At 41.0% G+C, this 22,633-nt stretch overlaps 1 protein-coding gene across 1 annotated transcript in view; it reads left to right on the forward strand.

Annotated features, from left to right (window-relative positions):
- Nucleotides 1-21,975, forward strand: part of LOC138651609 (alpha-tectorin-like) — a 360,891-nt gene extending 338,916 nt beyond the window's left edge. Inside the window, exons 26-30 of the mRNA XM_069741925.1 lie at nucleotides 1,565-1,813; nucleotides 6,700-6,862; nucleotides 11,441-11,528; nucleotides 12,837-12,953; nucleotides 20,953-21,975. Of these exons, the coding sequence (XP_069598026.1) occupies nucleotides 1,565-1,813; nucleotides 6,700-6,862; nucleotides 11,441-11,528; nucleotides 12,837-12,953; nucleotides 20,953-21,038 (703 nt within the window). The 3' untranslated portion in view covers nucleotides 21,039-21,975. The remainder of the gene's footprint in view (nucleotides 1-1,564; nucleotides 1,814-6,699; nucleotides 6,863-11,440; nucleotides 11,529-12,836; nucleotides 12,954-20,952) is intronic.
- The last annotated feature ends 658 nt before the right edge of the window (nucleotides 21,976-22,633 follow it).

Below are 22,633 nucleotides of genomic sequence, written 5' to 3' on the forward strand. Positions count from 1 at the left end.
CCGCAATCCTCTCTTCCTCTATTTCAAATTCCCTCATCATTGTGAAGGCTCTTGCGAGTGGGTTAATTGCTTTCATTTTCTCTCCAAGAAATGATAGCAGTGCTGGGAGGCACTTTTTATTTGCTTGACTTCTTGTACTTAATGCTTCTTCACTGTCCAAGATATAAATCTGGGCAAACTTGGGAGTACTACCCACAGCGGGATGCAATGGGGCAGTTCTGTGGTAAATTTGTCCATAAATTCGAAAACAGTATGGACCATGCCCAGGAGGTGGCGTTACTTGTGTTCCCATTGATGCCAAAGTAAGTGTTCTATTGTATTGCCTTATATTAGCCATAAAGTTATTGGAGTGCTGATGCTTTCCTTTCATCAACTTGACTAATTGATCATCCATACGAATGGGATGTAATTGCATGCGCCCTCTCTTGCAGCAGGAAGGGAATGTTTTGTCCTGCGACATTTCGTATTTGAAATTTTTAGATTGGTAGAACTGACATTGAAATGTCAGTTTGCCAGCATAGTGCTCTTCAATACGTGTCTCATCAATTTGATTGAGAAGTTCTCTAGCGGCAAATGTAACTTGCCATCGTCGAGTGGCTCTTGCATTTTGGACACGTATTCAATCTTGTTCTCTTTTTTTGTGAAATATGTGTATCACTTTGTGCATCATGTGTTGCTCGTTGTTGTGCAGTATTAGATGCTCTACGTGATTCAGTTACTTCATTCATTTCTCTTGCTGTGGCGGCCCTCTGTCGGGCTGCATCAGCAGTTCTTCGACAATTTTGTTCATCTTCTGTCTCATTAAGACACATGTTACGCATTCGTATGCGATTCGCTTCTCTACATGCAGCAGCGCGCTCAATTTGATCCATCTTTGCAATGTTGCCTCACACTGTTGCTTCAGTGTTGCCTGAGTGTTGCCTCACAATGTTGCCTCACAGTGTTGCCTCACAATGTTGCCTCACACTGTTGCCTCAGTGTTGCCTGAGTGTAGCCTCACAATGTTGCCTCACAATGTTGCCTCACAGTGTTGCCTCACAATGTTGCCTCACAATGTTTCCTCACAGTGTCGCCTCACAATGTTGCCTCACAATGTTGCCTCACAGTGTTGCCTCACAATGTTGCCTCACAAGCTAACATTCAAAAAAGGCTTACGCCACCAGGGAGAGCTCCTCTCCTTAGGTATCCATGGTTACGCCCACGCAGTTAGCTGCTAGTGGTAGTAACTATGGATACCTAAGTTACTGTTCAGCTGTGGATGACTCATAGTGCACAGACACACGGACACGTCCAAATTAGGTATATTTATGTTTTTGAAATGTTGTTATCATTTGCAGATTAGTAACTTGTCTATCGAGCCTGTGACTTCCCTAATTCCACCATTTTTCCTTCTTGGTGTTGCAATCTCAGTGCTGAGGAGTGTATAGTTGTCAGCTATTGTGCTATGAATGGAATGATTTGTATTATACTTCACATGAATGAGAATGACGCAAGCCAGTTTAGATATTGTGAGTGGATTTGTCATATATAAACATTAATCAATGCAATTCATCTCTTTTTCCAGTGTAATAAACCTGACTGTCCCCACTCAAGAAGGAAGTTTTACTACCAAGATGGCGCTATATAAAAATGCCTCATATAAGCATCCATATCGTCAGGGGGAAGTGGTGCTGACGACTCGAGATGTCCTCTTTGTTGGGGTCTTTGTGGTTGGCGCGGACTCTACTCATCTTATACTGATACTCAATAAATGCTACGCGACGCCGTCCAGAGACAGTAATGACAAGCTGCGCTACTTCATCATTGAGGGAGGGTCAGTATCTGACGTGCACGGTGTCTGGAATATCAGAATCTTGTGAACATACTTAGAACGGGTTGGCTACTTTAGTTTATTTTTACAATTGTGATGGGTATATGATTTTGTGGAAAGTATTAGAGGTTCTCCTCCTGGCTTTTTTTAATGTGGCTTCCCTCAGAGACAGCTCTCTGGTTTCTCAAAATTGGTGGTGATGGATGAGCATGTGACCTGTCCAAAAGTCAGATGAAGCAAGTAACTCTTTAAAGGGAATCCGTCAGCAGATTTTAGCTATGGAATCTTGAGAGCATCATGTTGTAGGGGCAGAGGACCTGATTCCAGCGATGTATCACTTACTGGGCTGCTTCCTGCAGTTTTGATAAAATCCCTGTTTTATCTGTTGTAGATGTTGCAGCACTGAGAATACTAAGCTCTGTATAACCGCGCCCACACCAGTGATTGGCAGCTTCTTGTGTACACCGTACATTGTCAGCAGTTGACAATAAGTGGAGGGGGCGGGGCTACACAGATTAGCTGGACTGTCTGGCACGAGACACCTAGTCCTGCAGTGATCATCTCCTGCTCATAAAACATTAATTTTATTGAAACTACAGCAAGCTGCTGAGCGAGTGACACATGCCTGGAATCAGGCTCCCTTCCCCTACATTATGCTACTCTCGGATTAAAAAGCAAAACATGTCTGATAGTTTTCCTTCAATAAAGTTAAAATTACAACTTTCTTATCTTTTTTTTCTTTGTCATTTTTTTTCATTTTGCTAGGGCTTTTCTGTTATTTGATGTATTTGAAGTGTTGTATATTATTTTTGCAGTCCATTTCTTGAAAAGGATAGATACTTTTGACACCCGTCTGAACCAAAACATACTTTGGTTTTACATCATTTTCAATTTTTTTCAACTCTTTCTCATCTTGTAATATTTGCCGTATCTCTTTTTGTGCCAAATTCCTCAAAAAGTTTTAACCGTTTTCTAAATTTTGTGCAAATTAAAAAATCATCTATATTTTTGCCTTTTCCCCTTCATCACAAAAGGTCATACATTTTGCAAAATGGTACAAAAATTGCGCTAAAATATCTGGCATACATAAAATTATTCTGAGGAGGGGGAGCCTGGTATAGATTTGCAACAGATTTTGTGACCTTTTCTAAGAGTTGTAAATGATGAGTCGGCAAAAAACATCTGGAAACTCAAAGCTACACCCGTAATTAAGAATGTGAAAAAATAAATAGGTGAAGGCACATAAACAGGACCTCAAAAAAGACACAAATGGAAAGATTAATTAATATGGCGCAAAGAAAAAAAAATAGGAGAAAAAACGCTAAAAACTTGAGAAAAAAATCAGGCGCAAATGTAATAAAGCATCGTGTTCTATGTGTCTCCGCACAATAGTCTGAGGTAATTTTCTGCTTATTTTATGACAGATCCTGAATAGATCATTTTCTTTATTTGGTTGAGGTGAAATTCACTTTTACCTAAAGACAAATAACTAATAAAGAGGTTGTCCGTTTTGTTTAAAAAAAAATGTATAATGTATTGGGTACATCATTTGGTGCCACTTACTTACCGTATATATAAGTATGACAGGTTCTCCTCCTGCACTCATTAGTGCCACCTTCCTCACAGACTGCACAGCTCTTCTGTCCCTACAATGGCCGCTGGCGGAGGAGCATGTGACCAGACCTGTCCTCAGCCTCCTCCAATAGGAAGACACTGCACATGGGAAAGGTGTTTTTCATTGGAGGAGGCCGAGGACAGATCTGGTCACATGCTCCTCCGCCAGCTGCTAGAGAATTGTGCAGCCTGAGAGGAGGGCCAAACTAACAAGCACATCTTACAAAAGCACTAAGCATATACACTAAGCATACAGTATACTTTCGAAAAATGGGAGACAATGGGCTCACCTTATACTTACCGTATATACTCGAGTATAAGCCGACCCCCCCCTACTTTTGCCACAAAAAAATGAGAAATCTTAATGACTCGAGTATAAGCCTAGGGTAGGAAATGCAGCAGCTACCGGTAAATGTCAAAAGTAAAAATAGATACCAATAAAAGTAAAATTAATTGAGACATCAGTAGGTTAAGTGTTTTTGAATATCCATATTGAATCAGGAGACCCATATGATGTTCCATACAGTTCATAATGGCCCCATAAGATGCTCCATATTAAAATATGCCACATATAATGCTCCATAAAGTTTGATGGGCCCCATAAGATGCTCCATATTAAAATATGCCACATATAATGCTGCACAAAGGTTAATAATGGCCCCATAAGATGCTCCATAGACACATTTGCCCCATACAGTGCTGCATAAAGGTTAATAAGGGCCCCATAAGATGCTTCATAGAGACATTTGCCCCATATAATGCTGCACAAATGCTGATTATGGCCCCAAAAGATGCTCCATAGAGATATTTGCCCCATATAATGCTGCACAAATGCTGATTATGGCCCCATAAGATGCTTCATAGAGACATTTGCCCCATATAATGCTGCACAAATGCTGATTATGGCCTCAAAAGATGCTCCATAGAGATATTTGCCCCATATAATGCTGCACAAATGCTGATTATGGCCCCAAAAGATGCTCCATAGAGATATTTGCCCCATATAATGCTGCACAAATGCTGATTAAGGCCCCAAAAGATGCTCCATAGAGATATTTGCCCCATATAATGCTGCACAAATGCTGATTATGGCCCCAAAAGATGCTCCATAGAGATATTTGCCCCATATAATGCTGCACAAATGCTGATTATGGCCCCAAAAGATGCTCCATAGAGATATTTGCCCCATATAATGCTGCACAAATACTCACCTCTTGTTGCTCAGGCCCCCGGCACTTGCAATATTCACCTGTCCTCGTTCCACCGCCAGGCGCCGCTGTGTCTTCTGGATCCTCTGCACTGACATTCAAGCAGAGGACGTGCACACTATACACGTCATCGTGCCCTCTGACCTGAGCGTCACAGCAGAGGACGAAGAAAGCACTGCAGCGCCCGGCGGTGGAACCAGGACAGGTTAATATCACAAAATGCTGCTCACCCTTAAACCCACCTGCTTCCAGCGCAGTCCCTGGCAGCTTCCCTGATGGTCTTCTCCGGGTGCTGACAGCTTCTTCCAGTGTTGAGCGGTCACCGGTACCGCTCATTACAGTAATGAATATGCTGCTCTACCCCTATGGGAGTGGAGTCGCGTCCATATTCATTACTGTAATGAGCGGTACCATGTGACCGCTCAACGCTGGAAGAAGCTGTCAGTGCCTGGAGACCATCGGAGAAGCAGGTATCACGCCGGTAGAAGATGAGTATGTCACAGCCGCTGCTCCCCCTCCCTCGCCAACCCCCCTGTGACAATGACTCGAGTATAAGCCGAGAAGGGCACTTTGAGCCTAAAAAAATGGGCAGAAAATCTCGGCTTATACTCGAGTATATACAGTATATGGCAGCGACATAGCCCTGAGCTTTCCTCCCAAGGTACAGATACAGTGGCAAGTAAAAGTGTGGGTACCCCTGGTCAAAATTACTGTTATTGTGAACATGAAATGACCTCTAAAAGGCCTAAAGTTAGAGATGGCACATTTCCTCTGTATTTCAGGCAGTATATATATATATATATATATATATATATATATATATATATATATATATATTGTATTTTCATTCATTCATCTTTTAAATTTTAAAAATTACCGAAAGGAAAATGGGCAGATACAAAATCTTGGGCACCCCTGGAGATTTGTGCGCTCAGGTAACTTTGAAAAAGGTTTCAGACCTTGATAGCCTGTTAGGCTTATGACTTGTTCACAATCATCGTTAGGAAAGGCTAGGTGATGCAAATTTCCCGGCTTTATACAAACTGAGTCTCCTCTAACATTGTGCCAAAAAACAGCAGCCATGGGTTCTTCTAAGCAGCTGCCCAGCACTCTGAAAGTGAAAATCCACAATAGACTATCTTGAAGGTTTTACAATGGCCCTCACAGTCCCCGATCTGAACATCATTGAAAATCTGTGACTAGACCTCAAAATACAGAGGATGCAAGATGGTCCAGGAATCTCACAGAACTGGAAGAATTTTCCTAGGAACAATGGATGTAAATCCCTCAAACAAGAAGGGATGCTACTACGTACTAACCATGCAGGGTGCCCAAACTTTTATCCTATTTAAAGATGTTGTCCACGACTTTTACATTAATGGCCTATCATTAGGATAAGTCATCAATGTCTAATCAGCCAGGGTCCAGCACCGATATCAGGAGTAGTAGATGCTGGCCAGAAGTACTTACTTGCGGAGCTGGCCTTCTACTTGTAGTGACCACCGCAGGGTACTACATATCCACTTCCTATACAAATCAGTAGGATGTGGATGAGTAGTAACAAGTCCCGGCCACTACCAGTAGACGACCGCACTGCAAGTATGTACTTCCACCGATATCATCTGACCGGCGGGTGTGCCAGGTGCCGGATCCCACCCGATCAGACATTAATGACCTATCTTAAGGAAAGACCATCAATGTAAAAGTAGTGGACAACATCTTTAAGGAGTTATTCCCAGGAAAACTTACTGATCACTGGGGGTCCAACTGGCGAGACCTCCAGAGCAGAGATGATGGATAGGGGATAACTTATCATTTTGGAAAGAAGTAATCCTAGAAGGACCTAAGGTCATAAAGCGTGAGGTTGTGGTGACAAGACACAAAGAATTACCGATCCTGCTGTTATATGACCCTTGTATGTCTGGATTCAGAATTATATTATTTTTCCCAGACTTTCACTTGAACAAACATCTTAATTTTTTCATGTCGTTCGTAACAATTTTTAATATGTCCTTTACTGTTATTTCATTATTTTATATGAGGTTATGTTATTCGTATTTCTATTAGGTGTCCGAATATAAAAGACAACACGATTGGAATAGAAGAGAACGGGATTTCTCTAACCTGCCGCTTTCATGTCACAGTATTTAAATTCATAGGGGATTATGATGAAGTCCATCTCCATTGTGCGGTGTCGTTGTGCGACTCTGAGAAATACTCCTGCAAAATTGTAAGTACAAAGCTTCTATGGAGATATTACTGGTCAAAGGACACCCCTCCTGCCAATCAAAGCTCACTAAATGGACCGGCGTGTAATGTATGGTGACTCTGGGGGTCTCTACTCCTTTTCCGAGTATTTTTCGGGGGGGACCCTGAACTTGCTTGCTTTTCTCACTGTGCCAAACTTTAAGTGTAAATGGCGTTTTAATTTTTGTTTAAAAAAATCAATAGTAGACATGAAAATAAAAAACTTCATAATATATCGGAAAAACCTTCTTCTTTCTCCTCCTGGATGGATGATTCATTCTTAATTCATGGGTAAAATCTATATTCAGTGGAGACAGACTTTGCCATTACTGACATAGGAGACGACAGTTGGTGCTTTTACAATTCTATAGAGAGGGGAGGAGCTAGAGGCGGAGACAGACGTTCTGTGGGAGGTTCTACTGAAATGACAGCTATGGTTCTCCATAGAACTTTATGAACACCAACTGTCATCACTTATCTCATCCTTTCCCATTAATTAAACATGAAAGATCAGTCTGGAAAGAGAAGGAAGCAGATTGCTCAGATAAGATCTATTACAAAGCTTTTTATTTTCATGATTTCTGTAAAAAAGTAAAAATAAAAAATAACGATTGCTCTTTAAATATTGAGATTGTCTGAGATGTTAATATCATTTGGGGCACTGATGAAAAAAAAAGAAAAATACTGATCTGTTCAAACCTCTGTGTGCGGAATTGTCTTGGATTCTGCAGCAGAAAAAGTTTTAACAACTGGAAGTGTTACATCAGTGTTAACCCTTTATGTCAGCCATTTTTCATTTGTTTTTGTTTTTTGCTCCTCCTCCTTTTATTTTCCCACCGAAGCAGCCAATTGAGGGCTTATTTCTTTGCAGGACAAGTTGTGGTGTTGAATGACACCATGCAATTTAAAATACAATGTCCCGGAGAAAAAGAAAAAAAAGTGCAGTGAAATGGTGAAAGGAAAAAAAACAACACAATTCTGGCATTGTTTTTTTTTTTTTTTCTTTTGGAGTACATTGTGTGGGTAAAAAAAGGAACCAGAAATCATGGTTCTTCAGGTTTAGTACAATTACGGCAATACCAAACTTGTAAAGTTGTAAAAAAAAAATCCGATATTTGAAAATTGAAAAGATGGTTTGTGTTGCCATATTCCGAGACCTGCATCGTGTTCATTTTTCTATTAATTGACCGATTTGAGTTCTTGCTTTATTGCGTGGAAGCTGAAGTTTTTATCGATGCCATTTTTGGGTGCATGTGACATTTTTATTGTATTTTATTGCACTGTTTGATGGAGTTGGGGCAAACAAAATTAAAAAAACACAATAGTGGAATTTTGAGTTTTTTTCCTTATGGGATTTATTGTACAGGTTAATTCATTTTATATTTTGATAGACTAGATAGATAGACTTTTATAGGCACTGTGATACCAAATATGGTTTTCTTATTTCTAGATTTTTAAAGGGGTAAAAGGGAGGTGATTTTGAATTTTTAGATTTTTTTTATATTTTCAAGAACATTATTTTTAGGTTTATTTTAAAGTCCCCTTTAGGGACTAGAGTCAGCGATCATCTGATCGCTTGTACTATATACTGCAAGACCATAGGATTGCAGTATATAGCTAAAATCACTGTATCCTGTAAAAGCGAGCAGGTGTGGAGACACGGGGGATCAGTGGGAGCTCAGGTCCGCTAGCCGGAACCACATGAACCAGGGATCATCCCGCTGAACGCCCGCTCTCCTTTTAATGTGGTCAAAACACTACTCAGACAATACAGGGGGTTAAACAGTGGCAATAATTTATTGAACCATCAACACACAATAGCTTGCAGAACAGCAAATACCCAAGATGGAGCAAATTACAGAGTCTCACCGTTCTGCTGACTCACCGGGATTACAGCTGCATCCAGGGTCACATACCCCCACCAGTGGCTCCCCACTTTTGGCAGGCCCCCACAGTGAGAAGGTAACTACATGCTTAGGAAGCTGAGAGCAGTGGGGTATGTGGCCAGGTGAACCGACTGTCCCAATCTGGATTTTTTAAGACATCTCTGGGGTTTCACGCATAAAAAATGGAGCAGCATCCAGTCCAGGTGATGAAAAAATCCCAATCTTTATTTTGCCATGATGCAACGTTTCGACCAATATAGGTCTTTGTCAAGCATGTTTATTGGGATTTTTTCATCACCTGGACTGGATGCTGTACCTTTTTTCTGACGGACTGTTCTGTTTCTAATTGGGTCATTGGACTGGAGCGGGCATCCTACCATTGATGTGCTGTCAGCTGTTTTTTACTTGCTTTGGTCTCTGGGGTTTCAGTGATGGTAAATGAAGAACTCCTGTTTTCTACCAGCCGGGTCCGTAGTACCCTAAGCTGAGATCCTGAAGAGACACAAGGACCAGAAGAAAAAGTCTCTTTATATAGTGGCATGTAACCTATTTTTAGATTTAACAAGTGTCCCACAGATAAGTGGAAGAATGGGGATTAGCTCAAATAGCATTACTTGATTATTTAAACTATTTGCATAGTTTTCCCTCTCTGCTTTTGAAGTCAACAAACTGGATCCATAACACAATGCATAATTAGCATATCAGCAAACATCATTGTTCAGTGGCATGCCTTTTCAGTACCTTCACACATAACGATTTCGTTAACGATATCGTTGCAACATCACACTTTTTGTGACATAGCAACGATCCCGCTAACGATCTCGTTATGTGTGACAGCGATCGTTGGTCGTTGGGGAATGATCAGGACCTTTTTTTGGTCGCTGATCACCCGCTGTCATCGCTGGATCGGCGTGTGTGACGCCGATCCAGCGATGTGTTCACTTGTAACCAGGGTAAATATCGGGTTACTAAGCGCAGGGCCGCGCTTAGTAACCCGATATTTACCCTGGTTACCATTGTAAAAGTAAAAAAAAAAAAACACTACATACTCACATTCCGATGTCTGTCACGTCCCCCGCCGTCAGCTTCCCTGCACTGACTGTCAGCGCTGGCCGTAAAGCAGAGCACAGCGGTGACATCACCGCTGTGCTCTGCTTTACGGCCGGCGCTGACACAGTCAGTGCAGGGAAGCTGAAGGTGGGGGAAGTGACAGACATCGGAATGTGAGTATGTAGTGTTTTTTTTTTTTTTTACTTTTACAATGGTAACCAGGGTAAATATCGGGTTACTAAGTGCGGCCCTGATCGTTCCCCTGATCGTTGGTCACTGGAGAGAGCGGTCTGTGTGACAGCTCCCCAGTGAGCACACAACGACTTACCAACGATCACGGCCAGATCGTATCGCTGGTCGTGATCGTTGGTAAATCGTTTAGTGTAACGGTACCTTTACTGTTTTACAAAGATAACAGAAGATAAACTGTAGTAGATAATATTAGTGGTTAATATTCGTCCTACAAGAAGAGACAATACTTCAGACAGCAGTTTCTGATTCTGGGCCTACACAATTTACGTCTGGCATAATAAAGAAAACATGTTGAGTCATCACAGCAGGCTATCGATTTCACTACATCATCCATTTGCTAAAATTGTATGACCACCAGTTTTTACTGGATCTCTGCATATGTTCTCGCCACCTATTAAAATAAGCAACTTGGCCATCTTGTGCTTTACCCCTCTCTAGAAGCCCCATTGAAGCCAAAAGGCGATCCATACATGCAGTACACAAATTAATGTGTGATTCCATTTAAAAATGTAACTATTATATGTTTTATTTCATTTTTTTACTAATACAATCCAGAATTGGAGTGGAACCAAGAGATTTTTTTTCTAATTCTCCTACTATGTTAGACAATAACAAAGAAAGGAGCTCTTGGCTAAAAAATATTTTTATTACAATTACATGTAAACCAAAAACATAGATGACGAAAACCAGAACATTGGCGACTGGGTGCTGCATGTTGCAATATAAGATATTTACAATTGAGGTCAATATTTTAAACTCCAAATAATAGACACAATTATCAGAACCTACATTTTATACATATAAACACACATATACTCATCTATTTACATGTATATGACACAAATGCTCTTTCCCATAATCTAATACCCAATGCAGAGTTACCAGAGACACATATTCCCCAACACGTGTTTCGCGAGGTCTCGCTTCCTCAGGAGGCATCAAATCAAGAAATCATTTCTAATTCCCCTTCTATGTACTTATTCAAATGTATAAATGTATAAATGTGACGTCACCGCTGTGCTCTGCTTTACGGCCGGCGCTGACACAGTCAGTGCAGGGAAGCTGAAGGTGGGGGAAGTGACAGACATCGGAATGTGAGTATGTAGTGTTTTTTTTTTTTTTTACTTTTACAATGGTAACCAGGGTAAATATCGGGTTACTAAGTGCGGCCCTGATCGTTCCCCTGATCGTTGGTCACTGGAGAGAGCGGTCTGTGTGACAGCTCCCCAGTGAGCACACAACGACTTACCAACGATCACGGCCAGGTCGTATCGCTGGTCGTGATCGTTGGTAAATCGTTTCTAATTCCCCTTCTATGTACTTATTCAAATGTATAAATGCTCATGTAATTCTATATTTTTACACTTTGGCAGAATTGTCCACAGAATTCCAGGAGTGCCAGCGATCATGTGCAAGACTCCAAAGAGCAAATCATTTCTGTTGGCCCGATTAGAAGAAAACGTTAGTATTTTCTATTTTTGCTTTTCACTCTGTGCTGCTTTGCTATTATCTTTCTTCTTTAACTTTCTTGTCTTATGCAGAATACACATGTGCAATAAGTTTGTACTTGGCACCAAAGAAATGTAGAACAAACAGAGTATTTTGGTACTTTAAGAAAAGAGTTGAGTTTTCTTTGTTTCCTTATTTCTGTTTGACGTGAGTGCAGGACTTGTACAGGATTCATTCATATTGCTTCACATGCTAGGACAGTCTACAAACTAGATATCCTACTTTACTCGCACACACTATGTAAGGCCTGTCCCACACGTCCAGATAATTCCGATACCGGAAAAATCGGTACCAGAATTATCCGTATCCGTGTGCTTACGTAGCACATCAGTGTAGCACACGTGCGGCAGCCGTGTGCCGCCTGAGGACCACACGGACCGTGCAGGTGCTGAAGCCGGAAGTCATCCCTTCTTCCCAGCAGCGTTCGCTGGAGAGAAGGAATGAATAATCTTTTTTTTTTTTCTTTCCCCTTAAAAATAAAGTTTGTGCGTCCCCTCCCGCCTCCCATCCCCTGTGCGCCCCCCCCCCTGCTTGCCAGGAAATGCTCACCGACACCCAGCTCCAGCGATGTCTCATCTCTCCGGCTGCAGCCTGTGCTGTGTGAGCGGTCACGTGGTCCCCCTCATTACAGTGAGGAATATGCGCATATTCCTCACTGTAGTGAGCGGGACCACGTGACCGCTCACACAGGGCCTGCTGCCGGCGCTGAGAGCAGACATCGCTGGAGCTGGGTGTCGGTGAGTATTTCCTGGCAAGCGCGGGGGGGTGCACAGGGGATGGGAGGTGGGAGGAGATGCACAAACTTTATTTTTAAGGGGAAAGAAAAAAGATTATTCATTCCTTCTCTCCAGCGAACGCTGCTGGGAAGAAGGGATGAATTCCGACTTCAGCACCACACGCCGGGGGGAAGCGCTTACAGTAGCGCTGTCTCCTGCATGGCACACGGACTGCACACGGACAGCATCCGTGTGCGGTACGTGTTTTACACGGACCCATTGACTTTAATGGGTTCGTGTGATCCGTGCGTTCCCACAAACACTGACATGTCTCCGTGTTTTTCAAACGGACACACGGTCCGTGAAAACACGCTGACATGTGCAGAGACACATTGATTTTAATGTGTCTACGAGAGTCAGTGTCTCCGGTACGTGAGGAAACTGTCACCTCACGTACCGGAGCCACTGACGTGTGAAACCGGCCTAAGGGAAACCATGATATCAATATTATAAGAGTAAGATCGAATCTCTTATTACCTCTTAGGTTTGGACTGGTGTGAGGAAAATGGAGGGTGTGAGCAAATCTGTACAAGTAGACTGGATGGACCAATTTGTAGTTGCGTGACCGGGACCCTTCAGGACGATGGAAGAAGTTGCCGAGGTAAGGCAAATCCTTGATAAATATGAAAGAAACCATTTTTCCAAAGTTTCGTAAAGAAAAAAAATCTATTTATTTTAGGCGTCATTGATATATGCACCGTAATAACCTGCCCGGATTCCGTCATATATGACAGAAAGCATGACTCAGAGGAATCTGGTGGACCCCACTGGAAGTCCGTGCACAGTGGTATTAGTCATATAACTGATCCGGCTATGCATTATGGTTTTTGTAATAAATGGAAATCATAACACAAATGTGAACAGAGCCTCATCTATAGAGTATTTAGTAGTATTTTGCTGTCAGGTCATTTTCATAGTATTATATTAACGTCTTTCTGTTGAAATGCGTGAGCATTGTCTGCTCTTGAAATAATCAATCAATAGCTTACATACCATACAGACAGCCGAGACAGCTGCAATGCGGCCCATTGAAAGAAGACAGGACCCAGCTGAGGCCAGCCTCCACCCACGGCTTCATGTGCAATGTAAAGAGGATCACCGTTTCCCTTTTCTCAGACTTCACATTTTTAGGAAAATCAAAGACAGGTTACATAGCCTGAAAAGGAACGGCATGACAAAATGCCTCGGCTGCACACTGTTATCATCAGGACCTAACTCATTTTAAGAAATCTTCGATGCGTCAATTTATCTGAAAATATCTTGGTAATGGGTTCATTAGTTTTCCCAACATATTGCATTATTTTAGGAAAAACAGATTTTTTTTCTGAAAAAAAAAAAAAGAGCACAAGAAGTTAAAAGAACAGGGAGGGACTATTAGTGTGAATCAGTTTGTACATATCAGTCACAACAGTTTTCTGCAGCCATTGGATGGGGGCAGAAGAGCCGCTTCTTACCCCACACCATCTGCAGCTCTGCTTTTGGTGAGCTGACCTGGTGTGATGTCATTGTTGTAGCGTGATGCATAGGTGATGTCACAGCGGGACAGCAAATAACAAAAAAAGAGCTGCTCCCATGCAGTGACTGCCGACCACCATTATGGCCAATGGACTGGGACATGAGAATTCCTTCACTGTATCAACAGCAAAAGTACAAAGCATGAAATATTTATGCTGCAAAAAAAATCTTGATTGTTAAAAGACAAGTAAGAAAATGCATGTATATATACAGTACACTGCTAAAAAAGGGAACACTTAAATCACGCATCCAATCTGATGAACAATATCTAAATTGAAAATCTTTACTGGTAGAAATTGTTTAATGTGTTAAGAACAAAATTAAGTTTCAAATCACCCAAGAATACAAGTAAAACAATTTTAATGACAGATCCCATTTGTGTGAGGTTTATAATATCCACAGAGGTCGCAATCAAGCCTGCGCAGGTAAAGGGCCCGCTGACATCGGCGCAAACTTCAACTGGATGTGCGTCCTCGGACCCACACTCAGATGGAGTGTAATGTGGCGTAGGGGACTCAGCGCTCTGCAATACACGCTGCTGGCCTATCAGAGGTCAGCAGCTGACATTGGCATACACGTGACTGGTTGCGCATGGCAGTGATGCCATGCGCTCCTGTCGCTTGCATACTGAAGTCAGCTGCTGTCTTCAGAAGAGAACACCATGCGGCGCAGGGAAGGTGTGTATAATCATTTACATTTTTCATTAAAGAGCAGTGGCAGAATACAGGATAAATACTAGGATGGACCCAGGAAGGGGAACACATATACCAGGAAGGGGGATATATACTGTATACCAGGACAGGGCTCAGGATAAGGGGAATTGTATATACCAGGATGTGCTCAGAATTGGGGACATATATACCAGGGTGGGGAACATATACACCACGATGAGACCCAGGATGGGAAACATGTATACAAGGATGGAGGTCATAAATACCAGGATGCATCCAGAATGGGGAATACCATATATATACTGTATATCAGGATGGGGCCAGGATTGGTAACATATATACCAGACAGGTATACATATATACTAGGATAAGGAATATATATATATATATATATATATATATATATATATATATAGATAGATATATATATATATCTATCTATATATATATATATATATATATATATATATATATATCAGTATGGAGGACATATATCTATGCCAAGATTTGGGACATATATGTTAGGATAGGGCCAGGATGGGGGACATATATACCAGGATGGAACCCCAAGATGGTGGACATTACTACATAATGGGGCAGGGTGGAACTTGTACTGTATGTCCTTATAGGATTTAGAACGTTACAAGGGCCCATACATCTGACCAACATGTGGGTGCAGGGAGGGGACAGGTCAAAAGTTTGCATCGGGGCTCATCGGACTCTAGTTACACTACTGATAATAATAACTTTTAAGACTCAGTAGCGTGTATGCACCCCACCTCTACATGCCTATACAGTGGGTACGGAAAGCATTCATAACACGTTAAATTTTTCACTCTTTGTTTCATTGCAGCCATTTGGGAAATTCAAAAAAGTTCATTTTTTCTCATTAATGTACACTCTGCACCCCATCTTGACTGAAAAAAACAGAAATGTAGTGTTAGGGGTCGAGTTCCTGCCTCTGCATAGGGGGAATCTCGGGCCATCTCCGCTGCGGTCTCCCATTCTTCTCCTGCCGCAGTGGAGCCTGCTCAGCGGAGACGTCTATTGTCTATTGTTATGTGCTTTGCGCCAGTGTGGTCACATGTGGGTGTGTTCAGAGACCCGGCTGCAATAAGCCCCTAGAATGCTGACACCTCCGGCGAGGAGTTTGTGTTTGTATGTATTCAGGGACCCAGCTGAAATAAGCCCCTAGAATGCTGGCTCCTCCGGCGAGGAGTTATGTGTACATGCGTGACCACTGACTGCTCTCTGTTTGGGCAGTTAGCCTGTGCCTCTGTGGAGTCTAACAGGGCACAGTGCTTCTCTTTCACGGCTACTCGGTGAAGTAACTGAGTTAGTCTTTACCGCCATATAGTTCCGCCGTTTGCTAGCAGCAGGTACTCCTGCACGGTGGACCCCGGGCTGCGAACGCACCAATATCAATAAACATCTCTATTTACTCGGTGCGTTCCGCTAGCCCTAACATGTAGTGATTTTTGTACATTAAAAAAAAACTGAAATATCACATGGTCATAAGTATTCAGACCCTTTGCTCAGTAATGAGTAGAAGCACCATTTTTGAGCTAGTACAGCCATGAGTCTTCTTGGGAATGATGCAACAAGTTTTTCACACCTGGATTTGGGGATCCTCTGCCATTCTTCCTGGAAGATCCTCTCCAGTTCCATCAGGTTGGATGGTGAACGTTGGTGGACAGCCATTTTCAGGTTTCTCCAAAGATGTTCAATTGGGTTTAGGTCAGGACTCTGGCTGGGCCAGTCAAGAATGGTCCCAGAGTTGTTCTGAAGCCACTCCTTTGTTATTTTAGCTGTGTGCTTAGGGTCATTGTCTTGTTGGAAGGTGAACCTTCGGCCAAGTCTGAGGTCCAGAGCACTCTGGAAGAGGTTTTCATCCAGGATATCTCTGTACTTGGTCGCATTCATGTTTCCTTTAAGGGAACCAGTCATCCTGACCCTGCAGCTGAAAAACACCCCCATAGCATGATGCTGCCACCACCATGTTTCACTGTTGGGATTGTATTGTGCAGGTGATGATCAGTGCCTGGTTTTCTCCACACATACCGCTTAGAATTATCACCAAAAAGGTCTATCTTTGTCTCATCAGACCAGAGAATCTTATTTCTCCTAGTCTAGGAGTCCTACATGTGTTTTTTAGCAAACTCTATGCAGGCTTTCATATGTCTTGCTCTGAGGAGAGGCTTTCGTCGGGCCATTCTGTCATAAAGGCCTGATTGATGGAGGGCTGCAGTGATAGTTGACTTTGATAGTTGACTGCAGAAATTCTGTTGTAACCTTGGCCAGATCTGTGCCTTGCCATAATTCTGTCTCTGAGCTCCTTGGCCAGTTCCTTTGACCTCATGATTCTCATTTGGTCTGACATGCACTGTGAGCTGTGAGGTCTTGTATAGACAGGTGTGCGCCTTTCCAAATCAAGTCCTATCAGTTTAATTAAGCACAGCTAGACTCCAATGAAGGAGTAGAACCATCTCAAGGAGGATCACAAGGAAATGGACAGCATGTGATTTAAATATGAGTGTCTGAGCAAAGGGTCTGCATACTTATGACCATGTGATATTTCAGTTTTTCTTTTTTATTAAATTTGCAAAAATTTCTTAATTTCTGGGGACTCAGGATGGGGTGCAGAGTGTACAATAATGTGAAAAAATGTACTTTTTCGAATTTACCAAATGGGTGCAATGAAACAAAGAGTAAAACATTTAAAGGGGGCTGAATACTTTCCGTACCCACTGTATGCACTCCTGATATAGTCTAGGCATGCTCAAAATTAAAATAAAATATCTAAAAAAAAATAACATTGTAACCACTACACATGTTAGTACAGAAAGGTGTACGAACTCCAAGTTCAAGTGACATCATTAGCCAGGGATGGTCTAGCCTATTATAGTGTGAACACGCTCAGTATAATTGTCTTTTTTATAGTCTGTCCTGACAAAGGCCGCTTGAGGCTATAATTGTGCTGTTTTGGGGGTTGATATGTTATTCATCTGAATATTGAATCTAGTTGAGGAAAAATTCTGAAAATATAGACAACATTGTTAGGCCCAAGGATTTAAATAACTGATATACTTTCTACTACTCTGCCATATGCAGGTTAGAAGGGGGCGGTCTATGATACATGGGGTTGTATTCATCACAAAGAATGCCAGGTTCTGCATCATGCACTTTGAACAAAAACTGGTCATAAGGCCATGTTCAAACATTCAGTATTTCCTCAATATTTTACCTCAGTATTTGTAAGCCAAACCCAGGAGTGGGTGATAAATACAGAAGTGGTGATGTATTTCTATTGTACTTTTCCTCTGATTGTTCCACTTCTGGTTTTGGCTTACAAATACTGAAGCAAAATAATGATCAAAAACTAAACATGTGAACAAGGCATAACACAGAGAATAAGTTTTGCCTAAAGTCTCACTGGGGCTATATGGCAATTTTGGCCATGATCAATGATGATCAATGATGATTTGCAGCATATTTCAGGTAAATGGGGTTAAATTGTGACTTCTAGAGTACTTCGACAAGTTAGCTACAAAAATTCCACCTTGTTCTGGCCTTTTGCGATTTCTTCGTTGTGGTACCCAAGGGGTACGCAATGCAGCCCCATTCACTTACATTACGCTGTGATATAGTAGCTGCACAGAATGATCTTTGCCCATACCACCTGTGTCGCAGCCTATGTCACTGTGTAACCCCATCCTAAATTGTGCACCAAAGTGGTTTGTTTAACACATATCGAGCTCATATTTCATCTGAACTTTGATGTACTTGCTGTGAGCAATTAAATAGCCTTGGTCCGTGAAACAGACCTGTGTGAATTACAAGCTTTATAGCTGGTTACTTACTGTATGTTAGTAATTGTACTTTATTCTCTGGAAAAAAAAATTCTTTTAACATAAACATTAACTTACCGCAATTAGTGAATATTTTTCATAGCCATTTTTTAGTCTTTTAGTCTCAGTAAGTTATTTGTACATGCTGAAAATAATATTTGAGTGATTTGTATAGAGAAGCTGGAACCAGTTCGGAACCACTTGCTAATGATTCTGGTCATCTAATTACGGGCAATCACCAGGTTACAAACAAGATAAGTTCTGTGGGTTTGTTCTTAAGTTGAATTTGTTTGTAAGTTGGCTTAGGTACATTTTCAAGAGTAACAGCAGACAATTTTTTATTGTTTTGTGTTGGATAGCATATAGAAAGGTTAACATTAGAGTTGGACAAATTTATTAAAGTGGAATTTAATTTGACTCAAATTTTACAAAAATCTGTATATTCCAAAAAAACAAATTTTTCAGAACTTGACGCCATTTTGCTGAACCATAGAAGTCCGGCAAATAGTAAAAACTTAATACTCACCTCATTGCTCACTTCTCCATGTGCCCCACTGCTCGCTGCCCCTTGTTATTTCCGTCGTCACAAGATGCATCTCTGTCCATTTCACTATAGGCCAGAACTTCTGGATACATCCAGACTTTGTATGTCACTGCGAGTTATAAGGCTGCAGCACATATCTTGATGTTGCCATCTTGCAACACGCAGTGACCTCCAAGGCCTGGATGTGGCCAGAAATCATGGTTTATACTGAAAGGTTCAGAGATACAGCACACAATGGCGAAAAGAAGAAAAACGGACAGTGAGCAGTAGGGTAGAAGGAGAGATGAGCATTGAAATGAGTATAAGTCCGTGTCCTGAATAATTTTTTGTACATCTCACGTTCACAACTACAAGTCTTATGTAAGTCAGATGTACGCAACTCTGGGATAGCCTCTAGGTACTAAAACAGTTTCAACATAGCAGACAGTCTGCTCTGGGGTTTGGACAGTGATTATCATTTTCTTTTGTACACTATTATCACACCAGGAAAAGTGCAAAATCCAAAGACGCAAGAATAGTCAATAAGACAAGCAGAAGTCAAAACAGGAAAGAAATACACTACACAGGAGCTGAACAGACATGACTAAACCAGGGGAGAACAAGAGTATATCTGGCAGCTTCTAACAGAAAGCTGGAAGCTTAAATAGGGTGTGGTTCTTTCCAATTGGCTGGAGCAGTGAGTACAACACATACAGATTTCAGCCACCCTCATCTTAATGGCTGGACAGAGACTGAGCCATCCAGAACCTCCGGTTCTGATGTCTTTTCTATCACCAGCACCACCTGCAAAATAAATACGGCGATGTCTGGTGGCAAAAGCATACATTTCAGGACCAGGTCCTGGTGGAGATGTGACATATCGGAAGCACTGAAGCTGACCCGTTTCTATAGCTAAGGCTACGGACACACTATCAGTATTTGGTCAGTATTTTACCTCAGTATTTGTAAAATCAGGTTTGGAAAAGTCAGAGAAAAAGTATAATAGAAACACGTCACCACTTCTGGATTTATTACCCACTCCTGGTTTAGATTTACAAATGCTGAGGTAAAAAACTGACCAAATACTGATAATGTGAACATGGCCTAACAGTGTTTTCTGGAGATCTCGGCCTACTTCAGAGCAGTGCTTACAAGCTCAATATAAAAGAGTATAGGCACTGTGCATGTTCAGCCTAATTCCCTAGTCTGGTTCCTTGGGCAACAAGGACAAGATACATTGAGAACTGTCTCACTTGTTAATAAGATGTACATTGAAAAGTCAGATATTTTAAGAAGCACTTTCCAAGTATTCCCATTTTTAATGATTGGAGTACCTCTGTAACAGTCTACCCATTTTTATATACCCTTCAGTCTTCGATGAACTGGAAAAAGAAATATAATGCATGGAGGAATTGTGCTTTCTTCTTTTTGAACCCCTAAAATTCAATTAACAAATATTAAAGCGCTTCTCCGATCATAGCAAATTTGTAAAAGTCATCATTGTCATATCCTTGGGGTAAAAAAACAGAACACAAACTTACGATCAGGAAAAATAAAAAAAAATGTGTCTTGTCCGACCCTTTAGACAGAACATTGCTTGGTCTGTTAGGGGTTAGTAAAGTTCAGGACCACATTTTGTCAGCTTGACCACTCGTGACCTAGGAAATGTATATAGGGCATTATAATATGACTAAGGAAACCGTCTTCACCGCTCACAATTCTCACGCATTTGATCTCCCGTTTCAGGGTTCCACAATTTCATTAAATTTCCTTCTTTTGTCTCTTGTCCTTTATGACAAAGGGAGTCAGATTCTTTCCACATGTCTTTACCCTGAGCACTGAACCGTCTTACAAATTGGATTGTTACCAGTCCTCACAACACAATCTGGTGCTATTTGTACCAGCTAATGATAGAATCTGATTTTTTTTTCCTTTCTTTTTTTTAAGTTAGAAATCATTAAATTAAAAAAATATATATATATAATTTACCAACTGAACTTTGTCGTCTACGTTTAACCTTGTTTTCTTCTTCCTTTCTTTTAGTCTCCAGCTCTTCTCCGATGCATCACAATACCTGGCTGTTTTACCTACTCTTATGCCCGATCTCCGTGCTTGGATTTTATTTATAAAACTGAAAATTAACCTAACGAAGGGACTGAAAGCGAAGATGTTATTTGGGAAACTGTAGGCCCGGAAACTAAATTCTGCAATGTGCAAGAGAGAGAATAAAAAGACATTCAATTTACAATGTATACTCAGATATTTAATTACGGTAAACGCAGTTTGAGTGATTTTTCCAAGCAATAAATGGCTGTATGTGTAACCTGTTAACTTTCCCCAACTGGGGTTCGTCAGGTTACTCTATCACATTTCACAGACCAACCATTTATCTACACTTTAAATTCAAGACTTCACAAAACTTTTTTTTATCACTTATTTACTTTCAGTTAATTAAATCTTTTTTTTTTACTTGTTTTCTTTCAGTTAATTAAGTTTTTTTCTTTTTACTTATTTACTTTCAGTTAAAAAAAATATCTTTTTTTTTTTTTTTTTTTTTTTTATTGGGGGCCATCTCATTGCATTTCTTGAAATGATGTACGGAAACATTAGTCGTCTAAAAATCTACAGAATAGTAGGAAACAATGTAAGGCAGATCACAAATTGTACGTAACTTCGCATTGAAAACCATTAAAATATTCTATAACCGAAAATGAAGTAACAGAAGGAAGCTGCTGTTACTGCGGGGAATTTCTTAGGACAGAACTGAGTGAATCTGAGGTTGTGTGCTCTATTATATCAATATGTGACTATAAGGAAACTCAGGAAAAGCTTGAACTTACACCATGTAGACATTACATCCTAGCTAAAGAGATGATGAAATTCACATTAATATTGGCTGCCATCAGTTATTGTGCTAGAGATTAGATTAATACATCAGTTGCACATTATAGAGGAAACGCAGCTTGGCACTTTTTTTTTTTTTTTACTTTTTTTTAATTATTATTTTTTAATGTCCTTAAAAGCAATCTAATATTAGGCACAACAACTAGGACATTATTGTTTATAGGTAACATTATTTTTTTCTTTTTGCATTCCTGTACTTGTAAATACGTTCACATGTTGTGAAGGATGTCATCTAGGACACGGAAAATGATTGTGATATTTTTTTTTTTTTTTTAAAGAAACAGCGCCACTCCCGTCCACAGGCCGTGTCTGTTATTGCGGCTTATACAAGTGTAATATCGGACACAAGAGCGTTGCGATATTTGGCAAAGTATTTTTTTTCAGAATCCGTCAATGTGTCTGCCGCGTAGTGTGTGATTGGTAAGAGGATTTATACGTTTGTGTAAAAGCAATGTTCCTTTAAACTATGCAAATAACCTCTTCAGAGATGACGAAGACTTGAAGTCTAGTGCTGCCTATTGGAAGTAGCAAAAAAGTCAATATCGACCCTTGTCACATGACTTAGGATAACAGCCAAACCAGAATCCCAGTGCACAGACACTGTGTGTTTCGGGGGTCTGCAAATTGAGATTCTGGTTTTGCTTCTTATCCTAAGTCATGTGGCAAGGCTCGTTAAAGGGTCGATATTGACTATTAGGATTCCTACTTCCAACATGTGGAACTCCGATTAGTCCACTTCCTCTCTTTGCATATTTAATCTCCCAGAGGAGCATTGCACGGCCTATAAGTCTCCTTACACAGGCATGTCACTCTCCACAAG

This window comes from Ranitomeya imitator, chromosome 10, assembly GCF_032444005.1.
Source record: "Ranitomeya imitator isolate aRanImi1 chromosome 10, aRanImi1.pri, whole genome shotgun sequence".
NCBI lineage: Eukaryota > Metazoa > Chordata > Amphibia > Anura > Dendrobatidae > Ranitomeya > Ranitomeya imitator.